At 39.7% G+C, this 24344-nt stretch overlaps 3 protein-coding genes across 9 annotated transcripts; 1 reads left to right on the top strand and 2 right to left on the bottom strand.

Moving 5' to 3' along the window:
- The first annotated feature begins 444 nt into the window (after positions 1-444).
- tnnt2d (troponin T2d, cardiac) lies at positions 445-5275 on the top strand. Of its 4 annotated transcripts, none has more exons than XM_034218696.1 (13): positions 445-555; positions 1459-1547; positions 1655-1665; positions 1754-1771; positions 1868-1889; positions 1990-2047; positions 2146-2262; positions 2342-2419; positions 2516-2626; positions 3399-3511; positions 3598-3688; positions 4518-4555; positions 5098-5275. In XM_034218696.1, the coding sequence occupies exons 2-13, from the start codon at positions 1510-1512 to the stop codon at positions 5144-5146; spliced, it is 744 nt and encodes a 247-aa protein (XP_034074587.1). In that variant the 5' UTR covers positions 445-555; positions 1459-1509; the 3' UTR covers positions 5147-5275. The 4 variants fall into 4 exon arrangements, with proteins under 4 accessions (XP_034074587.1, XP_034074589.1, XP_034074590.1 ...); XM_034218698.1 differs by having other exon boundaries at positions 461-555; positions 1493-1547; XM_034218699.1 differs by having other exon boundaries at positions 513-569; positions 1493-1547.
- dnm1l (dynamin 1-like) lies at positions 4872-20664 on the bottom strand. Of its 4 annotated transcripts, XM_034218692.1 has the most exons (20): positions 20402-20664; positions 19025-19169; positions 18613-18642; positions 17930-17976; positions 17483-17554; positions 17237-17323; positions 16957-17119; positions 16606-16726; positions 13311-13442; positions 12424-12630; positions 12192-12312; positions 11951-12106; positions 11159-11248; positions 10972-11064; positions 10377-10430; positions 10121-10192; positions 7873-8040; positions 6901-7010; positions 6621-6780; positions 4872-6003 (listed from the first exon to the last, which is right to left on the bottom strand). In XM_034218692.1, the coding sequence occupies exons 1-20, from the start codon at positions 20501-20503 to the stop codon at positions 5947-5949; spliced, it is 2187 nt and encodes a 728-aa protein (XP_034074583.1). In that variant the 5' UTR covers positions 20504-20664; the 3' UTR covers positions 4872-5946. The 4 variants fall into 4 exon arrangements, with proteins under 4 accessions (XP_034074583.1, XP_034074585.1, XP_034074584.1 ...); XM_034218694.1 differs by lacking the exon at positions 10121-10192; XM_034218693.1 differs by lacking the exon at positions 18613-18642.
- A 591-nt stretch (positions 20665-21255) lies between these two features.
- On the bottom strand, positions 21256-24303 carry dnajb9a (DnaJ heat shock protein family (Hsp40) member B9a). Its single transcript, XM_034218753.1, has 3 exons — positions 24130-24303; positions 23202-23432; positions 21256-22920 (listed from the first exon to the last, which is right to left on the bottom strand). Exons 2-3 carry the CDS (start codon positions 23416-23418, stop codon positions 22487-22489), a joined length of 651 nt encoding a protein of 216 aa, XP_034074644.1. The 5' UTR covers positions 23419-23432; positions 24130-24303; the 3' UTR covers positions 21256-22486.
- Between the last annotated feature and the right edge of the window lie 41 nt (positions 24304-24344).

Raw genomic sequence — 24344 nt, 5'->3', positions numbered from 1 at the left:
TGTGTGTGTGTGTGTGTGTGTGTGTGTGTGTGTGTGTGTGTGTGTGTGTGTGTGTGTGTGTGTGTGTGTGTGTGTGTGTGTGTGTGTGTGTGTGTGTGTGTGTGTGTGTGTGTGTGTGTGTGTGTGTGTGTGTGTGTGTGTGTGTGTGTGTGTGTGTGTGTGTGTGTGTGTGTGTGTGTGTGTGTGTGTGTGTGTGTGTGTGTGTGTGTGTGTGGTGTGTGTGTGTGTGTGTGTGTGTGTGTGTGTGTGTGTGTGTATGTGTGTGTGTGTGTGTGTGTGTGTGTGTGTGTGTGTGTGTGTGTGTGTGTGTGTGTGTGTGTGTGTGTGTGTGTGTGTGTGTTGTGTGTGTGTGTGTGTGTTGTGTGTGTGTGTGTGTGTGTGTGTGTGTGTGTGTGTGTGTGATGTCCGGTTGTCTAACAATAGACCCACCCACCATAGGGTGCTGCAGTCACATGAGTAAGGAGGCTGGACTATGTATCCTTGATGCTCAACCTGTTGGTGAAGCTCAAGGAGCCGAAGTCTGTCAACTCTGAGCTTTCTCTGTCTGGGTCACAGGTAAGGACTCTTATGTCAGTGCCGCTACTTAAATCAAAACCTTGTTTAGTCATACATCTTGAAATGTGTGTAAACTGTTTTTCTTAAGTTATTGTGCCAGCTAAGATCTTGAAGCCAAATGTACTTGCATTTAATGTCATCAATGTGGTTGAACTTCATCCATAACCACTCACTCATATGGTGACATGTATTTCTTCTCATTCATGTCTTCTGTTGATGCATATATTGGTATTTGTAACTACCTTAAACCACACTATGTAAATATTTGTAATAACCTTGGATGGAAAGTAACTAAGACAGTTTAACTGAACACTGCCCTAAAGGAGATTTGGGGTTGTGCTTTGCTGGATTTAGGTATTTTTTGCTTCTTCATATCTATAAATAACACTTTAAATATATAGATATACTATATCTGTAAAGTTGAAAACTGCTCTGACACAAAATAGATTACATATTTGAATATAAATAACTTAAGGAGGAAGGAAAAAAGTATATTAACTTGAATAAAAGTCGGATATTGTTCAATTATGGGTTACTTTATATGTCTAATAACTACAATCAGAGGGACATTTCTATATTGAGTATAAATGATGGACCTCACCTTTAACTTAATGAGTTTACATGCAAAACATGAGTTTCTAAAAAAGTAAACTAAAGCAGCATTTTACAGCTTGCACCATTTTTGATTCTCGAGTACATTTAGCTGATACTTATTGTAAGTATATTGTTTTGAATGCAGGACGTTTAATAGTAACAGCTTATTTTATTGTGACATCGCTTCTGTCGCAGATAAGAATACTTATTCCACTTCTGCCTCAGTGACCACAGATATTTGGGTCATAGTGAGCTGCGTTGCCATCTCATGCTCTGCTATGTTGTTTAATGATCTGTAATATTTGCCAGTCTTAAAATAGGCTAATAGGGATCCATTTTGCAGAGATCATCCATATCAAAATGTCTGACACAGAAGAAGTCATGGATGAAGAGGTTCTGTATGTACTCATTTTTGTACTTTCATCATATTCATGTTGAAATTGTTTTGTGTTTTCCAGTTTGTTTATTAATCCTTTTCTTATTCTTTTTGTCAATTCTTCTGCAGGGAGGAAGAAGGTAAGCACATTGAATCTGCCCATGTATTAAAGTTCTCATTTGATTTCCAAACGTTTGACTAATTATTACTTATGTTCCTTATCATTAGCACAAGAGGAGGCAACAGGTACGCAAACAGTTTGTTAATGACCTATTGAATAAGAACTCCCTTTTCACTTAACAATGTATTCATAATGTCTATAATTGTCTTTTCTTGTTTCAGATGAGTCAAAGCCAAAACCCAAGTAAGTGTCTGGCTCGTCTGTTGATGTAATCCCAATACGTAACACTTATATTATACAATAGATTATAGATTATACAATTACAAACTTTTCCCTTTCACAGGTTCATGCAAAACATTGCTGCCCCAAAGATCCCTGATGGTGACAAGGTGGATTTTGATGTAAGTGGATCTCATTTAATGCCTCATTTTTGATAGAAAACATCCATTTGGATCAGATCGACTGATTTATTTTGATTACACTTGTTTTGTGATGGCAGGACATCCACAGGAAGCGTCAGGAGAAGGATCTGTCTGAGCTGCAGTCTCTGATCGAGGCTCACTTCGTCCAGAGGAAGAAAGAGGAGGAGGATCTCATCGCCCTCGTTACCAGAATCGTGAGTGTCTTAATCAAAGAGGAGATATTGTATTCTGTTTGTTCAACGCACCATGACAGCGTATCTTTTCATTTCACAGGATAAACGTCGTGCTGAGAGAGCAGAGCAGCAGAGAGTCAGAGCAGAGAGGGAGAAGGAGAGGCAGGCCAGACTTGCGGTATGATCTCAGTGAACATTACTTCATATCCTCACACTTTAGGACATAAAAAATGTGACAGTATTTTCTCCTCCTTTCTCACTGTGCTGCATACAGGAGGAAAAAGAGAGGAGGGAGGAGGAGGAGCATCGCAAGAAGCATGATGCAGACGCCAATAAGAAGAAGGCCCTCTCAAACATGACTCACCAGTACAGTGCTGGGCAGAAGGTCATTCAACTTCCTTTTGCCTAGTGTTCAAATGTGAAACATGATGAACAGGGATGCAAAAGTACCCCAAAAAACCTACTTTGTTTGACTGAAAAATTACACGGATAGAAGTACCTAAGCTAACAAAATATGTACTACTATCTTATTTGTTAGCAGGAGACCACAATCCATTTAAATAGTCTAAAAACAACTCCACCACTGATGATTATGTATGCTTTTAAAAGGGTAAAAAAACTAAAATGAATCAACCTCCCATAGCAGCATCAATGTACGCTTCTTTCTTTCTGAGAATTTTAAAATAGTATAAGTAAAACTTGAGAAGTAATACTTTGATATTGCAGCTTATAGGCGAACAGTAGAGGGATATGTTATTGCAACGCTACATTATTCAAGTTCTTGCAATTCTGAGGTTTTACTTACAGTATTTCCAGTGGATGATATTTTAAACTTCTACTTCACTCAGACATACTTTTTACTAAATTGAGTCGACAGATTAAGGCAGTAGCCTACATACAGTACTTTGCAGATGTATTTGCCCAACACAATTTAAAAAAGTTCCAGTTTGTATTTTAGTTTCTGTTTGCAAGCAGGACCTTTATCATGTTTTATCACAACTTTTACTTAGGAAAAGGACATAGGTAATAATGGAGTAGTAATTTTACTTCTTTTTAAAAAAAAATCGATCCCTGTTTGGAAAATATGAATTTAAAAAACAATATTCCTTATTGTTACTTTCAGACTTATGTGTATTTCTGCTTTATGACGAACACAGGGTGAGACAAGAAAAGGAGGCAAGAAACAAACTGAGAGGGAGAAGAAGAAGAAGATCCTGGCTGACCGCAAGAAGGCTCTAATTGTTGATCATCTGAATGAGGACAAACTCAAGTAAGTCTAAACTGTGCAGTGTTTTAACTGACTTTACTCCATTCAAAAGGATTTAAAATATGCTCAAAATGGCCGTTTGTGTTTAGGGAGAAGGCCAACGAGATGTGGCAGTGGCTGATGGGACTGGAGGCTGAGAAGTTTGATCTCAGTGAAAAACTCAAAAGACAGAAGTACGACGTAAGTAATCCAGGGCAAAAACAAAATAATTTATGGATTTGGCAATGAGGGCCTCTGACAGGGCTATTCAATTAGTTTGTAATGGGGGCCGGTTGATGAAAATGATCCAAAGCAAGGGGCCGGGAAAAAGATGGCTTGAAATATGAGCAATCATATTAAGAGCTTCAGATACAGTAAATACTACAACAGCATAGTGGAATGCATATATTGTGTTTAATTCAATCAAACAACATCGCCCCAAGGCCTTTATAGATCTAAATGGCATGTTCAGAACTCAGTAGGCCTACAGCTGATTTAACCATCAACATCATTTCATTTCATCAAGGTGAAATGATCTAATCATTCACGCAGAGATGCAATCTACAGTAGTAGGTGGGTTCGAAACCCGAGCCCGCCGAAGTTTTAAGGCAATGTCTGCCCCTCTCTGGAATAAAAAAGTAGATGACTTTTTAACATTATTCTCTAAGGGCCAGTAAATATCACCCCGGGCCGGATTTGTCCCGCGGTCCGCCAATTGAATAGCCCTGCTCTATGAGAAAGAAAATAGGCAAACAAACACGGAACACATCTGAACACAACCATCGTTTAACGCCATATTTGACAAATAATCAGCAAAGTCTGGAGTTTGGAGAATATGATCAGGAGAAACAGTCCATGCTTTCAGGTGCTAGAGGTAACACAATTAAGTGGCTATGAAACGATAGATGTAAAGCTGCCCATGTTGGGTCAACAGAGGGCTTTCCTGTCCATGTTGACAACCTGTGCTGGACCTGTATGGTTACATACTGTATGTGTTTTTAAATAAAGCTTATGATTTATGTTCTTTCAGATCAACCAGCTTCTCGGTCGCGTCCAGGCTCACCAGAGGTAAGTACACAAACCCCCATCTCTTTCTTTCCATTGTGCTAATGTGTACTACCTTACACTTTACATTCACCCTATTGTTATTGCATGGAAGGAACAGAGGTCACTGAGTACAATCATGTATAAATCTCAATATAAAATATACACAGCCCTCACCATCATGCTGCATTACATAATGAACATACTCGCTAATTTTGCTCATGTTTTGCATCTGCATGGTAATCTCATTTTTATATTCTTAACTTTCATCACAACATATCTTTTTCACGACTGCATACTTTGAGAAATATCTGATCATGAACAGGACTCTTCCAAAAACTGCAAAGGAAATAAACTGTACTTTTATTTGCAATCTCATTCGTATAACAAACACTTTAAGCCTCATATATATAAAGGTCTGTATTAACCATCAACACTGTCTCATCAACAACACACCCCGTTCACTGTTCTGTATATTAATTTGCAATCAAATCACCTTCACTTGTGGCATCACACTGATAGCAGTGCTTGGTATTTGGCTTTAATCTCTCCCTGCATCCTTCCAGTGCCAAAGGTCGTGGAAAGGGCAAGCTGGGCGGCGGCCGGTTGAGGTAAAGGAGCCCCCGGAGGAGGATGCAGAAACCAGTGATTGGCCGATGTGTCCATTATTTGTGTATTCATTGTTCTGTTGTGTTGGGTTACATGTCAATTATCATAAAACAATAAATAAATCATTACATCCCCTCTGCTGCCTCCCTGCAAAGTATGCAGATTGTTTCGGTGTGAATAAGTCCAGCATACAGTACCATAACACATTTATACAAATACTTCAGCAGCAAGAATTGTTTAGAAACACTTTTTAAAGTAGCTAAACCGCTAACAATGTGTACGAGAGCGTGTTGAAACATGTAAACAAAGGGACAAAATGGACCATGTTGAATAGTTGAATGTCTACATTCAATTAAAACTGTTTTAAATCTAAATTAAGTGCATTTCTTTTGAGCAATCAGAAGTGGACATTATTTTGTCAATAAATAAATAGAGAATGGACATGATAAAGACAGCGTCTAGATGTCGCAGCATGGGTTTATCAGTTCCAGCTTTAATTCAGATCTACAATAAGAGCAGACATTCTTCAGCAGGGCTCCACATAGTGGTGATGCTTTACATGATCTATTTCTTTATTTCTTTATTGGTTCAGTTACATAAGAAAATATAATAATCTAAGACAGAAGCATGTGTGTTGCTGACATTGAGGAGCTGATATGTACTGCCCTTTATTAAATCCAAGTCTTTACTGTACGTTAAAACTATGTTTCCATATACACATATCCACACCAGTGCATTATCATGTTGTTCGTCTCCGAGGAGCAAGGAGAGCGAGGAGGAGGAGGAGGGATGAAGAGCGGCCGCCCTCACCACATGTGGGTTTCTCTGATCTCTGCGATCACCTGGCTGGCTTTCTGCAAAGCCTGGACACAGCAATGAAAGATTGTAAATAAAAAACACATGCTTTTAAGTAACATATCAAGGTACACTGTCTACACAACTAGTACACTGACTTTACAATATTTAGCTCCTATAATGCATGCTGTTCATACTGGCAATCATACCATCCCTTCAAGTGTGCTTAAAAGTGCTGGGAGATAAATGAAAGGCACTATTTCTTTGCAAAAACATACTCTTTAGACATTTTTTAAATACAATTCCTTCTTCTTGTTAATTTTCTTCTGCTGCAGCTCAACAGCAACAACAATTTTGCACTAAAAGGACAGTGGCTTTGAAATATATCTACTTTATTTGACAAGCTTAAACTTATGAACTAACATTGAAATCGCTTTAGAATTGTTTTTGTTAGTGACCCGTATAAGCCGGAAACGCTTAAAACCCCATATGTGTCATTTACATTATAATTGTAATAAAAGGACATGGCTTTTATCTGGGTTTACGTAAACTAAAGGAGTTTGAATGAAGAGTGAAAGTAAATGTATATGCCAGACCAATGACAACAACTTGAATGAGCTGTGAGCGAATGGCTGATACCGGACCTTGTTTTGGGGTCTCTGGTGACATTTGATGAATGCGTTACCTTGAGCATGTCAGCGGACTCGTTGCGTCTCTGAGCCATGTCCTCGGACTCCGTCAGCAGGTCGTCCAGCAGGCCCGCCTTGTATAACTGACCCACCAGCTCACTTTGCAGGCTGTCCTTCACATGGTTCACCAGGAAGTGCATCACCGCCTTCGGCACACTGAGGCCAGACAACAACACAGGGCGAGGGGGAGGGACATGAGAAGCAAAATCACGGCAATATGTGAAGAACTGCATCATGGTGGGTGAAAAAAAAGAGTGTTGTTAGCTTAATGTGTACCTGTCCTGGATGTTTTTCCGCACAATAAGGAAGTAGGACTTGATGAGTCTCTCGATGACCTCACAGTCCCTCTGCTCCCGGGCAGACAACTTCCTGGAAACTGGAACAGGCTGGGGATTTAAAGACATTCAAATTAAAGTTTTAAAATGTGTCTTCCCACATCAAAAGGATGACTACATTTGGTTTCAGTTTGGCATTAATAGAAGTGGGATCATTGCGTGTATTAAAAAAGTGCACGTTGCCACCGTCACATCACACATTGGTGTTTGGAATACTACTATTTTTGAAGCCTTGAGTTTGGTCCTTAAGGCGTCACATCATTTTTGGAGAGTGACCATATTTGAAGGAGAGGCTAGAGTTATTGATTGACAGTACTTGAGGGATACTGTAGCCACCTTGTACTGCAGCTAGTTTTTGTCCATATGATACATGGCTGTCGAGCATTAACTAAGGTACTGACTGTTCTTTTGAACAACAATGCTGAGAGTGCACATGCTTTAAACAATAGGGGAAAGACAATAGACTGACGGTTGAGAGGAATACTGACATGATGTAGAAGCCAGAAGTGTCTCTTTGTCTCAGGAAGCTTTTTAAGATTGACAGTACTATGTTTTATCGATGTTTTGTTGATTATTGTCTAACAGTCTCTTTTATCGGATGGTATAAATCCTTTAAGGTCAATCACAGAAATGTACTCCATTGGCGAGTCGATGTCTGCAGCAAAATAACCGGCACGCTTAAAAACAGTTAAATAAGAAAGCAATATCTCCTGTTATTGCCATTCCCCCAAACCATCTAGGCAGTTATTTATATTCGCACTATGGTTTAAGTTATTGTCTTAGAGTTGTGATTTTGTGCCATGTGTTATACATGTGCAATTCACTTTCCACTGGGAACAAATAAAGGTTTTGATTAATTGTCTAAACACGGCAGACCTTTCCACCATTTATAAAGCACTTGAGGAGTACCCACCACATCGAGCAGGTTGACAGCGTATCCCTTATGAGGGCTTGATGGATACGAGTGCTGCAGCCCGGCTCTCTCTCCCGCTGCTCCCTCGTCTCCCTTCCTGATCATCCCCCTCCAGTTCCCCGTCCCGCCGTCTGTCTGCTCGCCGCTCTGAGAGCCGCCGGCTGCTGCCTGCAGAGAGAGAGACAAAGGGTGGGATGAATCCTGCACATGTTCAGCCACTGCGTTGAGTTGTTAAAGTTAACACACTATGTATACAAGTAGAGTACAGAGGTCAGAAAAAGACTGGGAACAGTTTGAAATAGTAGCATGCCATTTGCCTTCTTTAGGCGCTTTCACACTGCGGTACTTTTCCCACAAAGGTTCATGTGAACTTAGTTCATGTGAACTCTTTAGTTCGTATGAACTAAGTACAGATCGCGTTCACACTGGAAAAAGTCCCTGGGGGTGGATTAGGCAAATGAAGCCGCTGACATCACTTGTTCTTCTTCTGCTTTGGGTTTACTGGCAGGCCGCAAACCACTTCACGGCGTATACTGCCGCCCAAAGTCCCCGGCCGGAAGTTACCGGAGTTGGGGACTGGCTTCAGTAGAAGCTGCTGGGACTCCCTTAAATCGCCAGAACGCCGACACCTCCTCATCTCCACCACTCCCATGTTTTATTTTGTGTTGCCATAAGTTAGTCTCTCTGCGTTTCTGCGCTGGGCTAATGCTAATGCTAATAATGCTAATGCAGGATAATAAAATGGCGGCTTCACAAAACTTTTTGGGAGTTTTGCGGGGCGTGGTTTGCAATCCTTCCAGCCAGAAATGTAGCTCTTTTCTCACAAAAGAGCCGCTCGAAAGTCCCTGCTCTCTAGCAGTGACTTTCGAGGGGGTAAAAAGGTTCACATGAACTAATTTTAGTACCGGCTCTTTTTGGTGTGAACGCGATAAAAGAGTTCACATGAACTAAGTTCACATGAACCTTTGTGGGAAAAGTACCACAGTGTGAAAGCGCCTTTTGATTTTAGTGCAAACCCAGGTTTATGATTGGATGATATGAAAATATATATTGAAATAACAAACTTTTATTCTCCCTGCTTTTTTTAGGCCATTGCAAGGAATATTGCAAATTAATATGTAGGACTAATTTAAGGTAATGTTATATTTTTGGGTAATTTTCAACTGAAATTCGAGAAAATATACTTTACCATGACACAGCAAGGGCTCAATAATGTGAACAATCACTGGACATAAATTCACACTGTTTCCACACACCCATGTTAATATATATAATATGTAATATGCATATATGACCCAATTGCTGTCCATTTTCATTCATAGTTTATAAGACCCAATATGTATATATGCTCATTTACATTTTGATTTTTTTGTATTCATTTCTTAGTTTCTCATTATTATTTTTATTTTGTATCTTTGATCTTATTTTTGATTTTATTAATCTGTGCTATCCTGCTTTTTCACCCTTACCCTGTCGCTGTTTGAACAACTGAATGTCCCCACGGGGATTAATAAAGGTCCATCTTATCTTATCTTATATACGTATATAGAGCCACAGTGACGCGTCCTAAAACCCGGAAGTAAACTCTTTCCGGTTCCTTCGACAAAAACCACGTCTACCCTACTTTTATAATTTTCTAATCATAAATCGAATCGATAGATTTATGATTTGAAAAAATTATAAAAGTAGGGAAGACATGTGGAGATTATCCAAATGAACAAAACGTGACTGTCTCTTCAATGTGTGTCAACCACAGACCTTATTTCGAGCTATTTTCCAAAATCCTATGGAGAAATTGCATTGGTGGTAAAATGCTAACTTACTTCCGGGTTTTAGGACGCGTCACTGTGGCACTATTGCTTCCTCATTAGACAATGTAATATTCAGTGATAATGTTTTTCGATATGGCCAACTCTTCACAAGGTTAATAACGTTTTTTCTACATTTTCAAAAACAGCACATGCCAGATGAGTATGAATTTATTGCAATAAGCAATATAATATTAGTTGTATGTTGTTAGCAGCAATCACCATGCAGCAAAAGGGGTTAGTAAAGATGTAGAGAGTGAAGGTCAGACTTCATGTACCCTTCAAATCACACTGCATTTTCAGAGGATTATAGAACAGGCCGCCTGCTGCAACAGGGGTTTGGGAGACTTTAAAGAAGAACAACACTTTCCAATGTGATCTGAGCAGGGACGGGGGGGCAGATGGAAAATGTCGGCGGGCAGTGAGTGAACGGGACACACCTTGGCAGCCTCGCCCTCGAGGGCGTGAGGCTCAGAGGGAGAGAGAGACTGCCCACCCGGGCCTTTAAGGGACTAGAGAAAGACAACATCAAGAGAGAAAGTGGACAGAGAACTGGCAGGAGCTACAGGCAGGGGTGAGCAGGGACTTGGTTAATGACTCAAAGCAAAAGTAGACTAAATCTTCAGGTTCAAGACTTGGAAAAAATAGAGTTACTAGAAAAAGAAAAGATATTCAGATCATGCAGACTGACTGTACCTTGTCTCGGGGGACAGCAGAGGGCAGGTCTCTCATTCTGTTGCGTCTCTGCTCCTATAAGGAAAAAAGGTTTGTCGTGTAGTTTTCCGTGTCTCAAACAATATACATTCACATTTTCATTATACTTTGTAACTATAAACATCTTAACTATGGAATCTTCAAGGATTACAAAGCAGATCATCTATAATCCAATCCATTTGATTTCTATAGCACATTTAAAAACAACAGAGTTGAACATCAACAACTGTATAAAAACATGGGACATGAAACAAATGTAAAACACGAGACGATGAAACCAGATCAGAAGCCACAGACTGAAAAACTCTCCCGCACGACGTAAAAACAATACAAAACACTATTAAGATAAAAACCCAAATTTAAAAGCACAAGTGTCACCTGGTCTGTAAATGCCAGGGAAAAGAAGTGGGTTTTTAAACGAGATTTAAAAACAGGCAGAGTTGGAGCAAGTCTAACCTGGAGGGGCAAGTCGTTCCATAATTTTGGAGCTGCAAATATAATATAAAGTTATTGTATTTAAATCTAATATAACTATGTGAAGTTATCTTCCATTCGTCGCAATCTGACGCTGTCTTACCTCTATGTTATTGTTCATGAGGCCACAGGCGTCGGCAAAGTCAGGATGCTTAGTGTTGATATAAGCCAGCTCGATGGCCACCAGGTTGTGAACCTGAATAATACAAAAGATTGATTAATATGTACTAGGATGCTCATAAACGTCACTTACAGATGCTCTGAAGTATTTAGTGTGAGCAGGTCCTCACCATTTCGTTGGTGACTGGGAGTCTCTTTCTGAGTAACGAGGTGACCACTTCTACTATGGCATCATGGAGCTTTGGAAACCTCAGTAACTCCTGCAGAGATAAACAGATGTCATAATAATAATGAATAATTCCTTATATTTATTATAGCGCTTTTCAATGACTCAAAGCGCTTTACAGATACACATTACATATCATACATACATGTAATGGTCATGTACTGTGGACAGTAGCCAGCAAATTCAGGTGAAGTGTCTTGCCCAAGGACACAACGGGTTTCACCCCCTTGATTTGATGATCAATGCACAGCCCACTGCGCCACACCTCAAAGTCATCAAGGCGCTTTACAAGTACACATTGATATCATACATGTACTGTGGACAATACCCACAGGAGCACATTCGGGTGAAGTGTCTTGCCCAAGGACACTACGGCCTGACGCAGTGGCGGCGGGAGCGGGTTTGGAACTGGAGTTCCACAACGTCCCTTGATCTGATGATCAAACGCACAGCCCACTGCGCCACGATAAGTGCTTGTTAGTGATTCGATACAGCAGTGATGTTTTACTCCAAAGTGTGACCAGACACAACAGCAAGTGGATTAACAGCACGCCTGGTTCTAGGGTGGGCGGTATACCGTTGAAAAAACGTTACGTCATGTACTGCCACAACACAACATTTCCAATAGATACCATAAATATGGTAGAACAAAAACACTGCGATATGCATTCTAGGTCATATTCCCTTACCTACTGTGAGTTTTAGTATCTACTGTGCTTGTTTGACTCTTTCTCACCTGCGTGCTGTAGTTGCTGCAGTGCTGGATGATCCTCTGCATCTCCTCGTGAACCAGCTCCACGCAGCGCAGGCTGGGCTCCTCCAGGCGCTTCACCTGCCGCTTCACCAGCAGCTCAAACGAAACCTCGGGCACGAATAAAGCAGGCCTCGGGCCCTGTGGTAGTACAATGAAGTGATCAGTCTTTAATGGTCCAATTCATTAATACCGATACCGGATTAAAGAGAAAGCAGAAACGCACCGTAGCATTTCTGATAGCTGTGAGCACATCAATGGTAGTCAGATTTCCCAGAGGATCCACAGACTCCAAAGTGCGACCAAAGGTTTCATGAAATATATAACAGATTCTTGCTCCACCACATCTGAAAAAAGGAGGGAATGATATTAAACTTGAGCACTCAGGATATTATTGATGCTAGCACCCCTTAGTGGTGTCTGAGAGTAAAGGCAACTTTGTTGGTTGTGTAACTCACAGTTCAGTGGTCTCTATGTACTTGGCCGTGCCCTCTATGGTGTGGCAGTACTCTGCGGCAAACTTGGTGATGAGCTGCAGCAGCGTGGAGCTCTTGTCCTCCACAGGCTCACCGTAGCTGTTGAGTAACGACTGGTACTGCGCTGCCAGCACGTTGATCCTCGTCTTCAGCTCGGGGAGGCAGTCTCTGATGTGGTGCAGGAGTAACCTGGGATCAAATTAAAGTGATCAGTTTAGATGCTGATGGGAAACAAAAAGAGGGACTTATTAGAGGGCTGTGCAATTAATCGTATTTTAATCGCAATTACGATTTTGGCCCGCCACAATTACGAAAACAACATAATCGAAAAAAACAATTATTTTGCTTTGCTAGGTTGTGACCGTGCACTGCAACATATTTGATCTAATTTACTTTTGGTCTAATTTATTTTTATTTATCATATTTATATATGTTTAGTATTATTTTGATATTATTTATTTAAATGTGAATATAAATGTATCATTTATTTTTGTATTGGTTTTTCAGTTGAATTATACGTTCAGGGTAATCAACAGTTAAACAGATACTGTTCAAATTATTATTTGTATTTGATTTAAAGTTCAATAAATTGATATTTTCAAAGTCAATGAATAATCGTATTTAATAATCGTGATATCAATTATTGACCAAAATAATCGTGATTATGATTTTTGCCATAATCGAGCAGCCCTAACTTGTTATAGAACAGCAGTACTTTGACATGAAAGATTACAGGTGAATTTCTTATTTTCCAACCTCAAAGGAAAAAAGGTCAATAAGTGACTCAAACATTTCATTAGCCAAATAGAAAATCGTGTAGCTAATTCAATATTTAGAAATAAGATATTTGATCAATTCAAACTTCTTACCTGTTCAATGTTCTGGCGAGATATTTGGTACCATTTCGGTTTGCAAGAGAGGGATACTTCTTTTGTAGGAAGGCATATTCATCACGGGCGGCATCTGCCACCAACTTCTTCTGATTGATATCCAACTGACTCCTGAGGAAGTGCAGACACAAGAGAAGAGGGAAACAGTTCTCAAATGAAGGTGATTATGTTGTAAGGAAATCTGGTGGAAATAATGACATGTTTTACCTTGGTTGTGTGGTATGAACATCTAATGTTAGAAATAACTCAAAACAAGGAAGCCCCGGATGCAACAAAGTAAGAAATTAGAGGGAAGTTTCCAGATCACAAGCAATGATTTGACATTCAGGGAGGCTCTGTATTGTATACATTTGTTTTAAATAATGTTGCTTGTTGGTTCTGTGTCCTGGCATATTGTCTCCATCTTTGTATTATTCTTTCTTCAAAGTTAGTTTGTTCCTTCCGTTGTTCCCCCCTTACTTCTTCATTTAACCCTTATGTTGTGTTCGGGTCTCCTGTGACCCGTTTCAAGTACAAATTATATAATAACTACGCTCTAGTTTTTTGTATCGGAACAAGGCTTCATGATATCCTCCACAACAGCTATATAAACACTACATAACAGATTTTGACAATTTTTGCCAAGTCTGAAAGTCTCTTAAAAAAAAAAAGTGTATCATTTGGTGTTGGGGTCTGGGGAGACCCGGCAGAATTGTTTTGGGTGACTCGAGGTCAAATTTGGCCCAATCAAGATTCACCTTTGACTTTAGACACCACTCCCCCACCCCTTCATCCACTGTAACAATACTTTTTCGCAACATGCACTTGGCCTCCCTCTGCCCCCCCCCCCCCCCACGGGAACTCGACCTTTCTCAAAGAATATGTACACTAACACTTGAACCGGAACTCACACATGCACGTGTGCAATATGTGGTGTAATGTGTTTTGGGCCATAACATTAAATTACAACAGGATTGTACGGCTATGAATGCATAATAAGTTAGTTATGATGTAGTTAAAATAATATTGGATGATAGTCATTTTTTTTGTGCGTTTTGGACTGAGATAAATCATGGGTCAAAATGTACCCGCGAACACCATGAACGGTAACAGCTTTTGAACACAACACGAGGGTTAAAACTAGGGTTGCAAAATTCCGGGAATTTTCAAAGATGGAAACATTTTATATGGGAATAAACGGAATAAATGGGAATAAACTGGGAATTTTCAAAATTGAAGGTTGGCTCTTCGTAGGGAACTTAAATATAGTTGGGGAAAGTATTTTAGCATAATCTTGACTAAAACTTGCCATTCAAATACACTTGAATATCCATGCCATTCCTCAATCACATGCACATAGCACACTGCATGGCTATTGAGACCACACCCCCTACAGCATGGGTCGGCAACAGGCGGCCCGCGGGCCATTGTTGGCCAGCAATACTATTTGGCCCATAATTTTGAGAATCAAAAATAAAATATATATATATATTTTTTTAATTTATTTTACAACATAGTCGCACATCAGGGTTTCCGTTAGCCGGTAATTACCGTTTTTTATCTGGTAAAATTAATTAAAAACCGGTGAATTCAAAAACCTGCTGGTCAAAATGTCCGCTAATAATTAGGGATGCTCCGATCGATCGGCCGCCAGTCATTATCGGCCGATATTCACTCTTAATAGTTTGATCGGTGCTCTCTATAAAGGCCGATCAGGAGAGCTGGATCTGATCGATATGGACATAAACGCGAGTGAAGTGTAACCCGACGGAGAGAGAGATCAGATCAGCTGCTGCATAATCACCTGAAGCCCCGCCCACTGTTTAGCGCGCTGCATGAGAAACTGACGTGCTGTCAGGAGAGAGGGAGAGAGGGAGGATCCGTTTCTCCCGTGTTATTATCCAAAGTTAATGTACACTTTTTAATAATGTACTTCATCTACTACAAGTAGTTTGTTTGAATGTAATAATTATGTTGTTTGTTGTTTGTGGAATCATTTATTGAAAAATGATTATGGGAGGGGAGGAAGTGGCACTGTGGAAGAGCAGAGTGGCGAGGGAGAGCTGTCATCTTCCCTTTACAAGCTTCAAACATGTATTTATCGTGTGATTTTGGAAATAAAAGTTTCATATTCTGAAAGCCAAGACTTTGTTTATTTTAAAATCAAACAAAACACCCGAACCCCGAAAAACTTTTTTTTTACGCAAATCCACGTTTATTTTGAAATGAGCCGTTGCGACTTCCGACTGATTTCGATAGAGCGGGTCACATAAGGCAATTGTGTGGTTGTGGGGAACCAGGTCAATTAAAGTACTTATTTAACTATTAAATACATTGAGTTTGAGTAAAATATTTGGTTACTGATTAATTTAGGTTATAATATATTAAATTGCAAAACATGCTGTAATTGATTTATTTTGTCATTTGGTATTTTTTATAGGTTTTCAACCTGAAAGAATCCTAATGTGTCCTTGAAAAGTTGAAATAAAGAAAAGGAAAAAGGATTCCAGTTGTCCATGCGTCCCCTTTGCCCCTCAAGCCTCTCAAATGTGAGCAAACACTCAAATAAATGCCAAAAACCCAGAGAACTTGACAATACTTGACAATAAAAGTATGTTAAATAACACTGCTACCTAGTTAATAACTCTACTCAGTGGAGGCTCGTCCATTGAGGAAAGGGAGGACCATCCTCCCTAAAATGTCAGAGAAAAATCAACTTTGAAGAGAACAATAAATACACCTCGTTTTAAAAGATAAGTCTGTTAAAATACAGATAATAGCCCTGGCTTTGGGACTGAAAGAGAGGACGAGCCTCTCTTTGGGCGGGTCTAGCCAGAGGCTCTGGATTGGGCGCCTATATCATCAGTGAACCAATCAGCGGATCTGACTGCGCATCAGAGTGTTGATGGGGAGGGTTATCAGCGATATCAGAGTTGTTTCTGAACCGGGGAACAGGGGCGCTGCGCCCTCTTACCAAAATCAATTCCTTGAATTAGGCTTTGATTATGTTCTGGCCCGCCATCTTGCGGCTCAGCAAAAAATTGGCCCAAGGCCAAACTTACTTGCCTACCCCTGCCCTACAGGCACTGTGCATTCCTCCATCACATGCACAGATGATTTCTAGAAGTTATATTTAACTCAACTATCATGTTTTTGTTCTTCAATGAAGTACAATTTAAAAAAAACAAAAAACTATGGAATATTTCCAAAATTCCCCAGCTTAACTTCCCATGGAAATGTTCCGCCCCTTTGCAACCCTAGTTAAAACTAATGTAGCACAAAAGAGCAGCGTTACCTGTTAACTACTCCAATAATGCCCAGTTTGACAGGAATGACCCTGCCCAATAATACATCCATGGCATCTGTGCCGGCATCCATCAGATCCAGCTTGGTCACCACTGCTAGCGTCCTCCTGCCTGGAGACAAAGACATCATAAACAGGTCAACAAAAACAACACTGAGGCAGGAAATGCAAAGAGTCAAGTAAAGTTACTTTTCGTTATACAATCTGGACTGCATACAGCCCCTGCCGTTGTTAAGCCCTAGATTCGGATAAGGAAAAAAACCCTAAAAACCTTTAGCAGCAGATAAAAACCTCAGGAAAAGCAACGGAAGAAATTAAGGGATAAACAAGAAGTCCATTTACCATCAGGGTCAATGTCGCGGGATACTTTAAGGGCCTCTGAGGTTGCCATGTCTGTATTTGCAGCAGTCACAGCCAGGATGATGGAGTTGGGGTTGGAGATGTATTTGTAGATCAGTTCTCTGATCTGACCCTCTATGTCTTTGGGCTGGTCTCCCACTGGCAACTGTTTGAACAAATACACACTCATTGACTCGAATGAAAGGAATCTGATTGCAGGAACATTGGAGTTAATGTTCACTCAGGTTGGGACACGGGGAAGTGAAAGGGAACCCTATCTCACCTTCGTAATGCCAGGAAGGTCCACCAATGTGAGGTTCACAACGTGTGGGGAGAAGATTTTCAGGTGAATGGGTTCATCACTGATACCCTGGAGAAAAAAACAAACAAAAAAAGATGATAACTCTTACAGGCTGATATTGCTTAAAAGACTCATCATGGATTATTGTGCTGATATCAAGAGATCCTCCAGTTTCTTCTCCATAGATCATTTCTTGTTTGGCAAATTATGACGTTCCCTTTGTTATACCTTGTTAATGCCGGAAATTCTTTCTGTTTCTGTTTCGATTTCTTGCCTGATCTCTTCAAAGTCTGTGTAGATCTGTAAGAAAATTAAACCATGAAAGTAAGACTCCAATATAACAGAACATTTGTTTTCCTGTTTAGTATCATGGGGCTATCATCAAAAAGGCTCTTTGTTCAAACATAATTAACTATAAGGAGATGAAGAGACACAATTCAACCTTGGAGGACATTGACCCGACAGCCACACTAATATTTGTAGCTACAGAGAGTGAGTGAAATGTTATAAAGATACCACAGAATGTCCTCAACAGAAACAAAACGGTATAGAGCAAGGGAATTCCAGATCAAGTGCAGTTTATTCCTAAATTAGATGTAATTAGATGAATTAGATTAGGCAGACTTCATTGAGAGTATTGTTTTGGGGCAGACAAGACTGCAAGTACAACTCTACCTTGTTTTTGGTGTGTAGAAATTTGCCCCATTCTTCTCCGTCGATGCCTGCAGAAATACAAAGTTCAGGACAGATGTTGTGGTTACTGATGTGCCAGATGTGGCCTGGAGATCAGTGTTACTATTATTACTAGTGCTACATCTCATGGGAGGATTTCTCTGCTGGCAATGGTGGGATGGAACAGATCCACAGCTGAATAGTACAAATAAAAACTATAACAGTGGAACAACTGTTGTTGTCCCGCAGCAGTGGAAGCAAATAAAAGCCTCAGGAAAGAAAAAGCATGTGGATTTAGGGAAGCAGGGACCTAGTGTAGAGCCTTTGATAAACACAGCTCTTATTTCAGCTGCAATAATCATAAACATTGCAACGAAAACAAGGGAAAAGTTACATAGGTGGAGTCTGTGAGTCATCTTAAAAGAAGTTGGTATTTGAAGACACCATATGAGCCATAGGTGGACTTTGAAAATGTAAAAGCCTAGCACAAAACAAGTATTTCGAGCAGGAACTTAGACTGACAGACACCAGCCTAAAGCGAGTGGAGAGCTTGAGCTGAATCAAGTGAATCTACAATGGTTTGGCAGCTTTGGACAAGCCACAACAATGCAAAGCAGGAGGGGGCATAATGAGGGGATGCTATGTAATTGCAAACACGATATCGCAAAGAGCAAGGAAAAGGAGACCTCTGTTAAGGCGTCCATTTTTCTTTGATTCTGTGGTTAAAGAGAGATCAAAGGAGACAAAAGGGTTAGCCTGTCTATCTGCAGCTCCTCTGTGACACTGCAGCCTCACTCTAAAGCCATTCCCAGAGGACGGCATGGAGGATGCAAATCTTGGCACAGCTTCCCAATGTTTTTTAACTGAAGCAATAGTGCTCAGTTAAACTGCTTGGTCTATCACAATAAAAAAAAAACATCCCGTAGCAAATTAAATAATGGAAAGTGTCCCTGATATTTAAATCTTATTAAAGACAAATGCTTTTGGACACTTACAGTGAAGTATAGTACAGAAGGCAGGCTGCTGAATTTAAATGACTCCAATTGAATGTGCAACAACCCCACAGATACAGAAAAACACAGGAGACGGTGATGTTACCATTCTCTTCATTGGTTTTCCTGCGGTCCTCTGGATCGATGTGCACTAGCTGCAAGATAAGAGGCCGGCGTGTGACGATGCCAGTTCCACGTGGCAGGATGTCTCTGCCCACCAGGCTCTCTAAAACCGAACTCTTCCCACTGCTCTGTAGACAAAAACAACAACATAAACGTTAGAGGGGGACGGGAGTATGAATGACTCGTGGATGGAAAAAAAACAGTCTTTCCATTGTGCAGATTCAGAGAAAAACAGGCTGTGCTGAGCTTGAAAGTCTTAGATGATATTTTTCCTGTGTGTTACTTTGAATATTATTTAACCCGTTATCAGTGCTGGTAATTTCCGGAACTCTGGAACCGTAGCTGCATTTTGGCCGGAGGAGACGAGGTCTATTTAGTCCTTGGTACAGTTTTCATTCACAGTGCAGCTAGGAAGACTGTCTGGTTTTTTGATATGGGTGGCATAATAAATCCTAATTAGACCTAGTTAACTGGAATACCTGACTTGGCAAGCATATACCTCTTTATTAGACTGGTACTGATTTTCTCAATCGTAGACTGAGGCTTAACCAAGGATGTATAAAGGGCTAAACATGTAATCAGTGACTTCCTCCTTGGCAGTAACTTTGTTTAGACTGATATAGGATGGGCCTATTAATAGACCTTACAAACAAATACTTGGCTTCAGGTCTCAGTTACAGCTGTCCTAACTGAAGGTCTTTGCAGATCTGGGCCTTTGTAGAGCCCAGGCATTTTAAACACCCTGTGGCTGTGTTGTCTCACTGTAACAGAATCAGATACATGCCAACAGGTCTGAGACAGACACATCCTATTAGCAGAGCAGTGGAAATAAATGTGTTGGACAAAAGCTGCCACTTTAACCCAATTAGCTTTCATGTGTGCATATAGATAGTAAGGTGGACGGGGCAGGTGTATTAGACAAGCAAGGTGTTAATTGAACGTCATGGTCATTAGCAGTTCATGGTGCTGTTTATTGTTGTTGTTTTAAACCGAGAGGTGTTCGTAATATTTCGAGTTATAGTGATTATCCTATAGCTAAGAATGACCTTATAAGCTTAGAATCTGAAGGAAAACTTTAAATGGGTTATTATTAGTGCCACAACTGTCAGCTAAAAACATTGCTAGCCACACAACTCTTAAGTGAGATCACATGTAGCTAGCTAATGCTAATTTAGCCACAAAATAAATTATCCTAGATTAAAAAAAGGCGGAGTTTATGTAAGGTCAGTCTACACAGTAATGTCTACCACATCTGCATGAAAGTGAAAGAAAAACTGAGGTTTGCATACCAGAAGAAGCTAAAACCATAACTTGGCGCAGGCTAACTAACCTGCTAGCCCTAAAGCAAAGTGTTTCTCACCTGAGTTCCCACAACAACTATCTGCGGCAGTTGGATGATATCAGCGCCCACCGTGTTAAACACATCCTGCAGTTTGTTAATGACAGGAATGAGGGCCTCCATTAGCTCCGATAATGCTCCCGACCTGTCAAATAGCCACCTTTCTATAACCTGCTGCTGCACAGGGGGACAAAGTCATTCAATGATGGCTAAAGCTAAAGCAACTGGCGTCGCTTGGAGCTACCAACAACTACGCAGACAGTTGCTCAGAGTTGAATCATGGGAGTTGGAGTTCACTAGAGACCCGGTCGTCATTCCTATCAACGTGGATTTACTTGTGCTGAACTACATTCCCTACGGATGACATCATGCTCGTGTCCACCAATGGAAAGAAAGGAAATATTTTTTCCTCTACGCAACCGTAACTAAGGTGAGTATCAAAATATTTTTGATAAATAAAACCCTAGAAATATTTATTTATCGAGGTAGGCACACCTTCAAATCAATATAAGTGCTTCAACAATGTAAAGTTAATATTACAGTCTATCTGACATTGAAATGTTCTGTTGAGGCCAATATTAAGGTATACATAATATACTGATGTCTGCTCATTTGATTGTATGTTGTCGACCAACAACCCTTCATTTTGGTTAATAATTATGTATTTTACAATGAACTCAAAGTTGATCTATAAGAAAATACTAATTTCTGAGGTAACAATGCTTTTTAAATGTTGTTTTTGGTCCTTAACAAATAACCAATATAAAAAAAAGTATTATCTGAATTTTTTTTAAACGGGTGAGAAAGTATTAAAACAAATACGAGGCAGAATGATGTTAACATTATACTCTTACAAAGCATTCAAACCAAAGGAATTTCAGTTTGGCATCTACTTTTTATTAAGACATTTTATACAAAATCGAAAGTGCCTTTGAATTTTTAAAGCACTATCATTATTGGAGATAAACATTGTACACAACAGTGTAAAAAGAGCACTTTACTGTCAAATATAAGATGTAATGGAACGACAACAGTATGCAGTGTACATTTGAAACAAATATTTTAAAATTGGAATATAAAAAAATAAACCTTGTGACAAGTACAATCTGATGTTGTGAAACCTATGCTGTGGTCTGCTTGTGTTAGTTTACAGAGAACACTCTTTGTAGTTTGCCCGCCGGGCCAGTCAGAGGTATTTATTTATATTTTAGCATGTCCGGTTGATTTTTAACCATGGTAATTGGAAATGTATATTAAATACTCATCAAGAAAACAGAAATTGTTGTATTTTTTGGATGAGGAAAGATGTCCTCTGCCACTTTGAGTAACTCGAAATACCACAGCAGAACAGCGTAGGCTTCACACTTATTTATAAAGATAGTCTGGAATCAAAAACATTTCTCTATTTACTTATACCTCTTTACTACTAATATTTACATATATTTACAAATGTGTAACTTTCTTTACAAATGCACTCAATACAACACATTTAAAAATATAGTTTGTTCAAAAATGACTGGAAGTGTAGAATGAATGAATATTTAAACGAGATGTAACACAAACAAGTTCAAGAGTAAAACTAGCCAGCTTGTGGAGGGTCAGAGGATTGTGTTGACAATGCTGACATAAGCAGAAATCCACTGGCTATTGTTTGTACCTTGAGTTGTGGTTTGAAACCAACAATGACAAAACCTATACAAAAGACACTCAAATCTAAACAAATAAACATAATAGAAATGGTAAATTACTGACACACAAGTATTTCTTTAACAAAAATGTTTCTCCAAACATTAAACTTAACCAGTTCCACTATCAAAAGGTGCTTCAAATGATCGAAAAAATACTCCGTCAGGTTATTTCACAATACGTGAAAAACTACTACAATCATGTACAAGTCCATGAGCACCACACAAGTGGAATAGCTTTAAGAAAACATAGCTTTTTAGACCTTAAATAAGTAAACTGAGGTTAACTGTGCCTGAATGTCAGATATCAATGTCATCGCTCACATTTCACAGCATTTGAACCAAGTGGCTTTATGTTACCTAATGGATACAACAGTTTTGTATGCCATTTGGACAACTTTGAGTCCTTTCACATTGCATCTTAAGATGCAGTACAGTCTGTGTATGTGGTTACCATATTTCCCCTGCGTTGTGTCACTGTTCTACAGTGTTGTTTTGATGCACCATGAAACCTGTTGTCAGTCTGTTTGGTGCTGTCAAAGGTAAACATTTTCTCTATGTCCTCATACATATCATCAAAGATACCTGCTCCAAAACCTCCTTGAACGCGTCTCTTATGTCTACTGTGGGACTCCTTGTGGGTCCTGGAGTGTTCATCAAAGTGTCTTCGATGACGGGCATGCCTGTTCTGGCTGTAGATGTCAAAGTCTTTGAAAATGTCATCAAAGTTGAAGTTGAAAGGTTGGTGTGCGCCCTGTCTATGTCTGCCTTGCGTCTCCCCAGTGAAATATGCAGAGGTGTCACCAAACTGGTCATATTCTCTTCTTCTGGTTTCATCTGATAACATTTCATAAGCTGTGAAAAGGAAGACATAATTCAGTCAAGGTTGGATTAGTTAAGTACTGCATCTCATCAACATTTCTAAAAAGTCCCATCTAAGTACATGAAAAGAGTAATAGGAAATGTGCGAGCTCTCAGCATATTCATCCTTCAGAGTTCTTGAATTGAAGCTGAGAAAGATTTATCATTATCGTCCACACTGGATCACGCAACACTACAAAATGGAATATCATTCCATTATGTAACAAAACAATACAATTATCCCACCAAAACAAGAAAGATAGATTTATCTGTACCTTCAGCGATTTCTCTGAATTTCACTTCAGCATCTGGGCTCTTGTTCTTATCTGGGTGATGTTTCATTGCAAGCTTGTGGAAAGCTTTTTTTATCTGTCGCTCAGTAGCATCTTTAGGCACTCCCAGTATATCATAATAGTCCTTCTTGGCAAGTATTAGCTCTGTTATCATGAGGATGCACACTGCAAACGTTACAGCCGACTGTGCAGTTGCCATAGCTCTGATGCACCCTGCATTGAAGAGAAATGGAAGTTCAAATGTATGCATGTATACAAAAGAGAGTGGTAATGAGTTCATTTAGAGAAGAAGGCAACTTAGCAAGTAGCCATAGACAACATACAATAGTAAACATCTTAGAAACATGACATTGCAATATTAGCTACTTTAAACTTACAACATGACTCCCTCCCACCTGACATCCGCAACACTGACTCTCTCTCCATTTTCAAATCACGCCTCAAAACATATCTCTTCACACTCGCATATCCACCCTGATACATCCTCTGTTTTATTTATTTGATTTGTTGCATTGTCTTGTTTATGTTTCTTATGCTGGTGTTAGGTATTGTGTATCTTGTTTTTTATGTGTTTGTACGGCGACCTTGAGAGCCTTGAAAGGCGCCTATATAAAATAAATGAATTATTATTATTATTATTAAAACGATTGAGTCCAAATGTATTGTTTTTATATCTTCTTGTGCATAAGCTTTGACTAATGAATTTACATTGTATACCACAATAACATGTGCCTTACATTCTAATAACTTCGGCAACATACATGCTGTTACCTTGAATGATGAATTACCACTGAGTCACAATTATTGTAAGATAGTTGTATCAGCCGTGTCACCCTTAACGTTAGCTGACGTTGCTAACACAGGGCACTGCCCACTTCGTTTCTCTCCTTTCTTTTAAACCCAAACTCACCGTTAAAAGAGACCCAAGTCCTGCTTAGCTGGTGTGTTACAGGTCTGCCTATCAAACTATGTATCCAACGCTAAACATGGCAGTGTCCAGTTTTTAGTTTATGAGTGTTATGGAAAAAGAAGCAGCGGTCAGAAGCAGCATCATTTACATGTCTTCTTCGATGACTACATTGCATCAGAGTAAGTGCAGGTTAGTGCGCTTCTGCCCTCTGTTGG

This window comes from Gymnodraco acuticeps, unplaced genomic scaffold, assembly GCF_902827175.1.
Source record: "Gymnodraco acuticeps unplaced genomic scaffold, fGymAcu1.1, whole genome shotgun sequence".
Lineage (NCBI taxonomy): Eukaryota > Metazoa > Chordata > Actinopteri > Perciformes > Bathydraconidae > Gymnodraco > Gymnodraco acuticeps.
The sequence above is the reverse complement of the archived record's forward strand: the minus strand, read 5'-3'. Positions and strand labels throughout refer to the sequence as shown.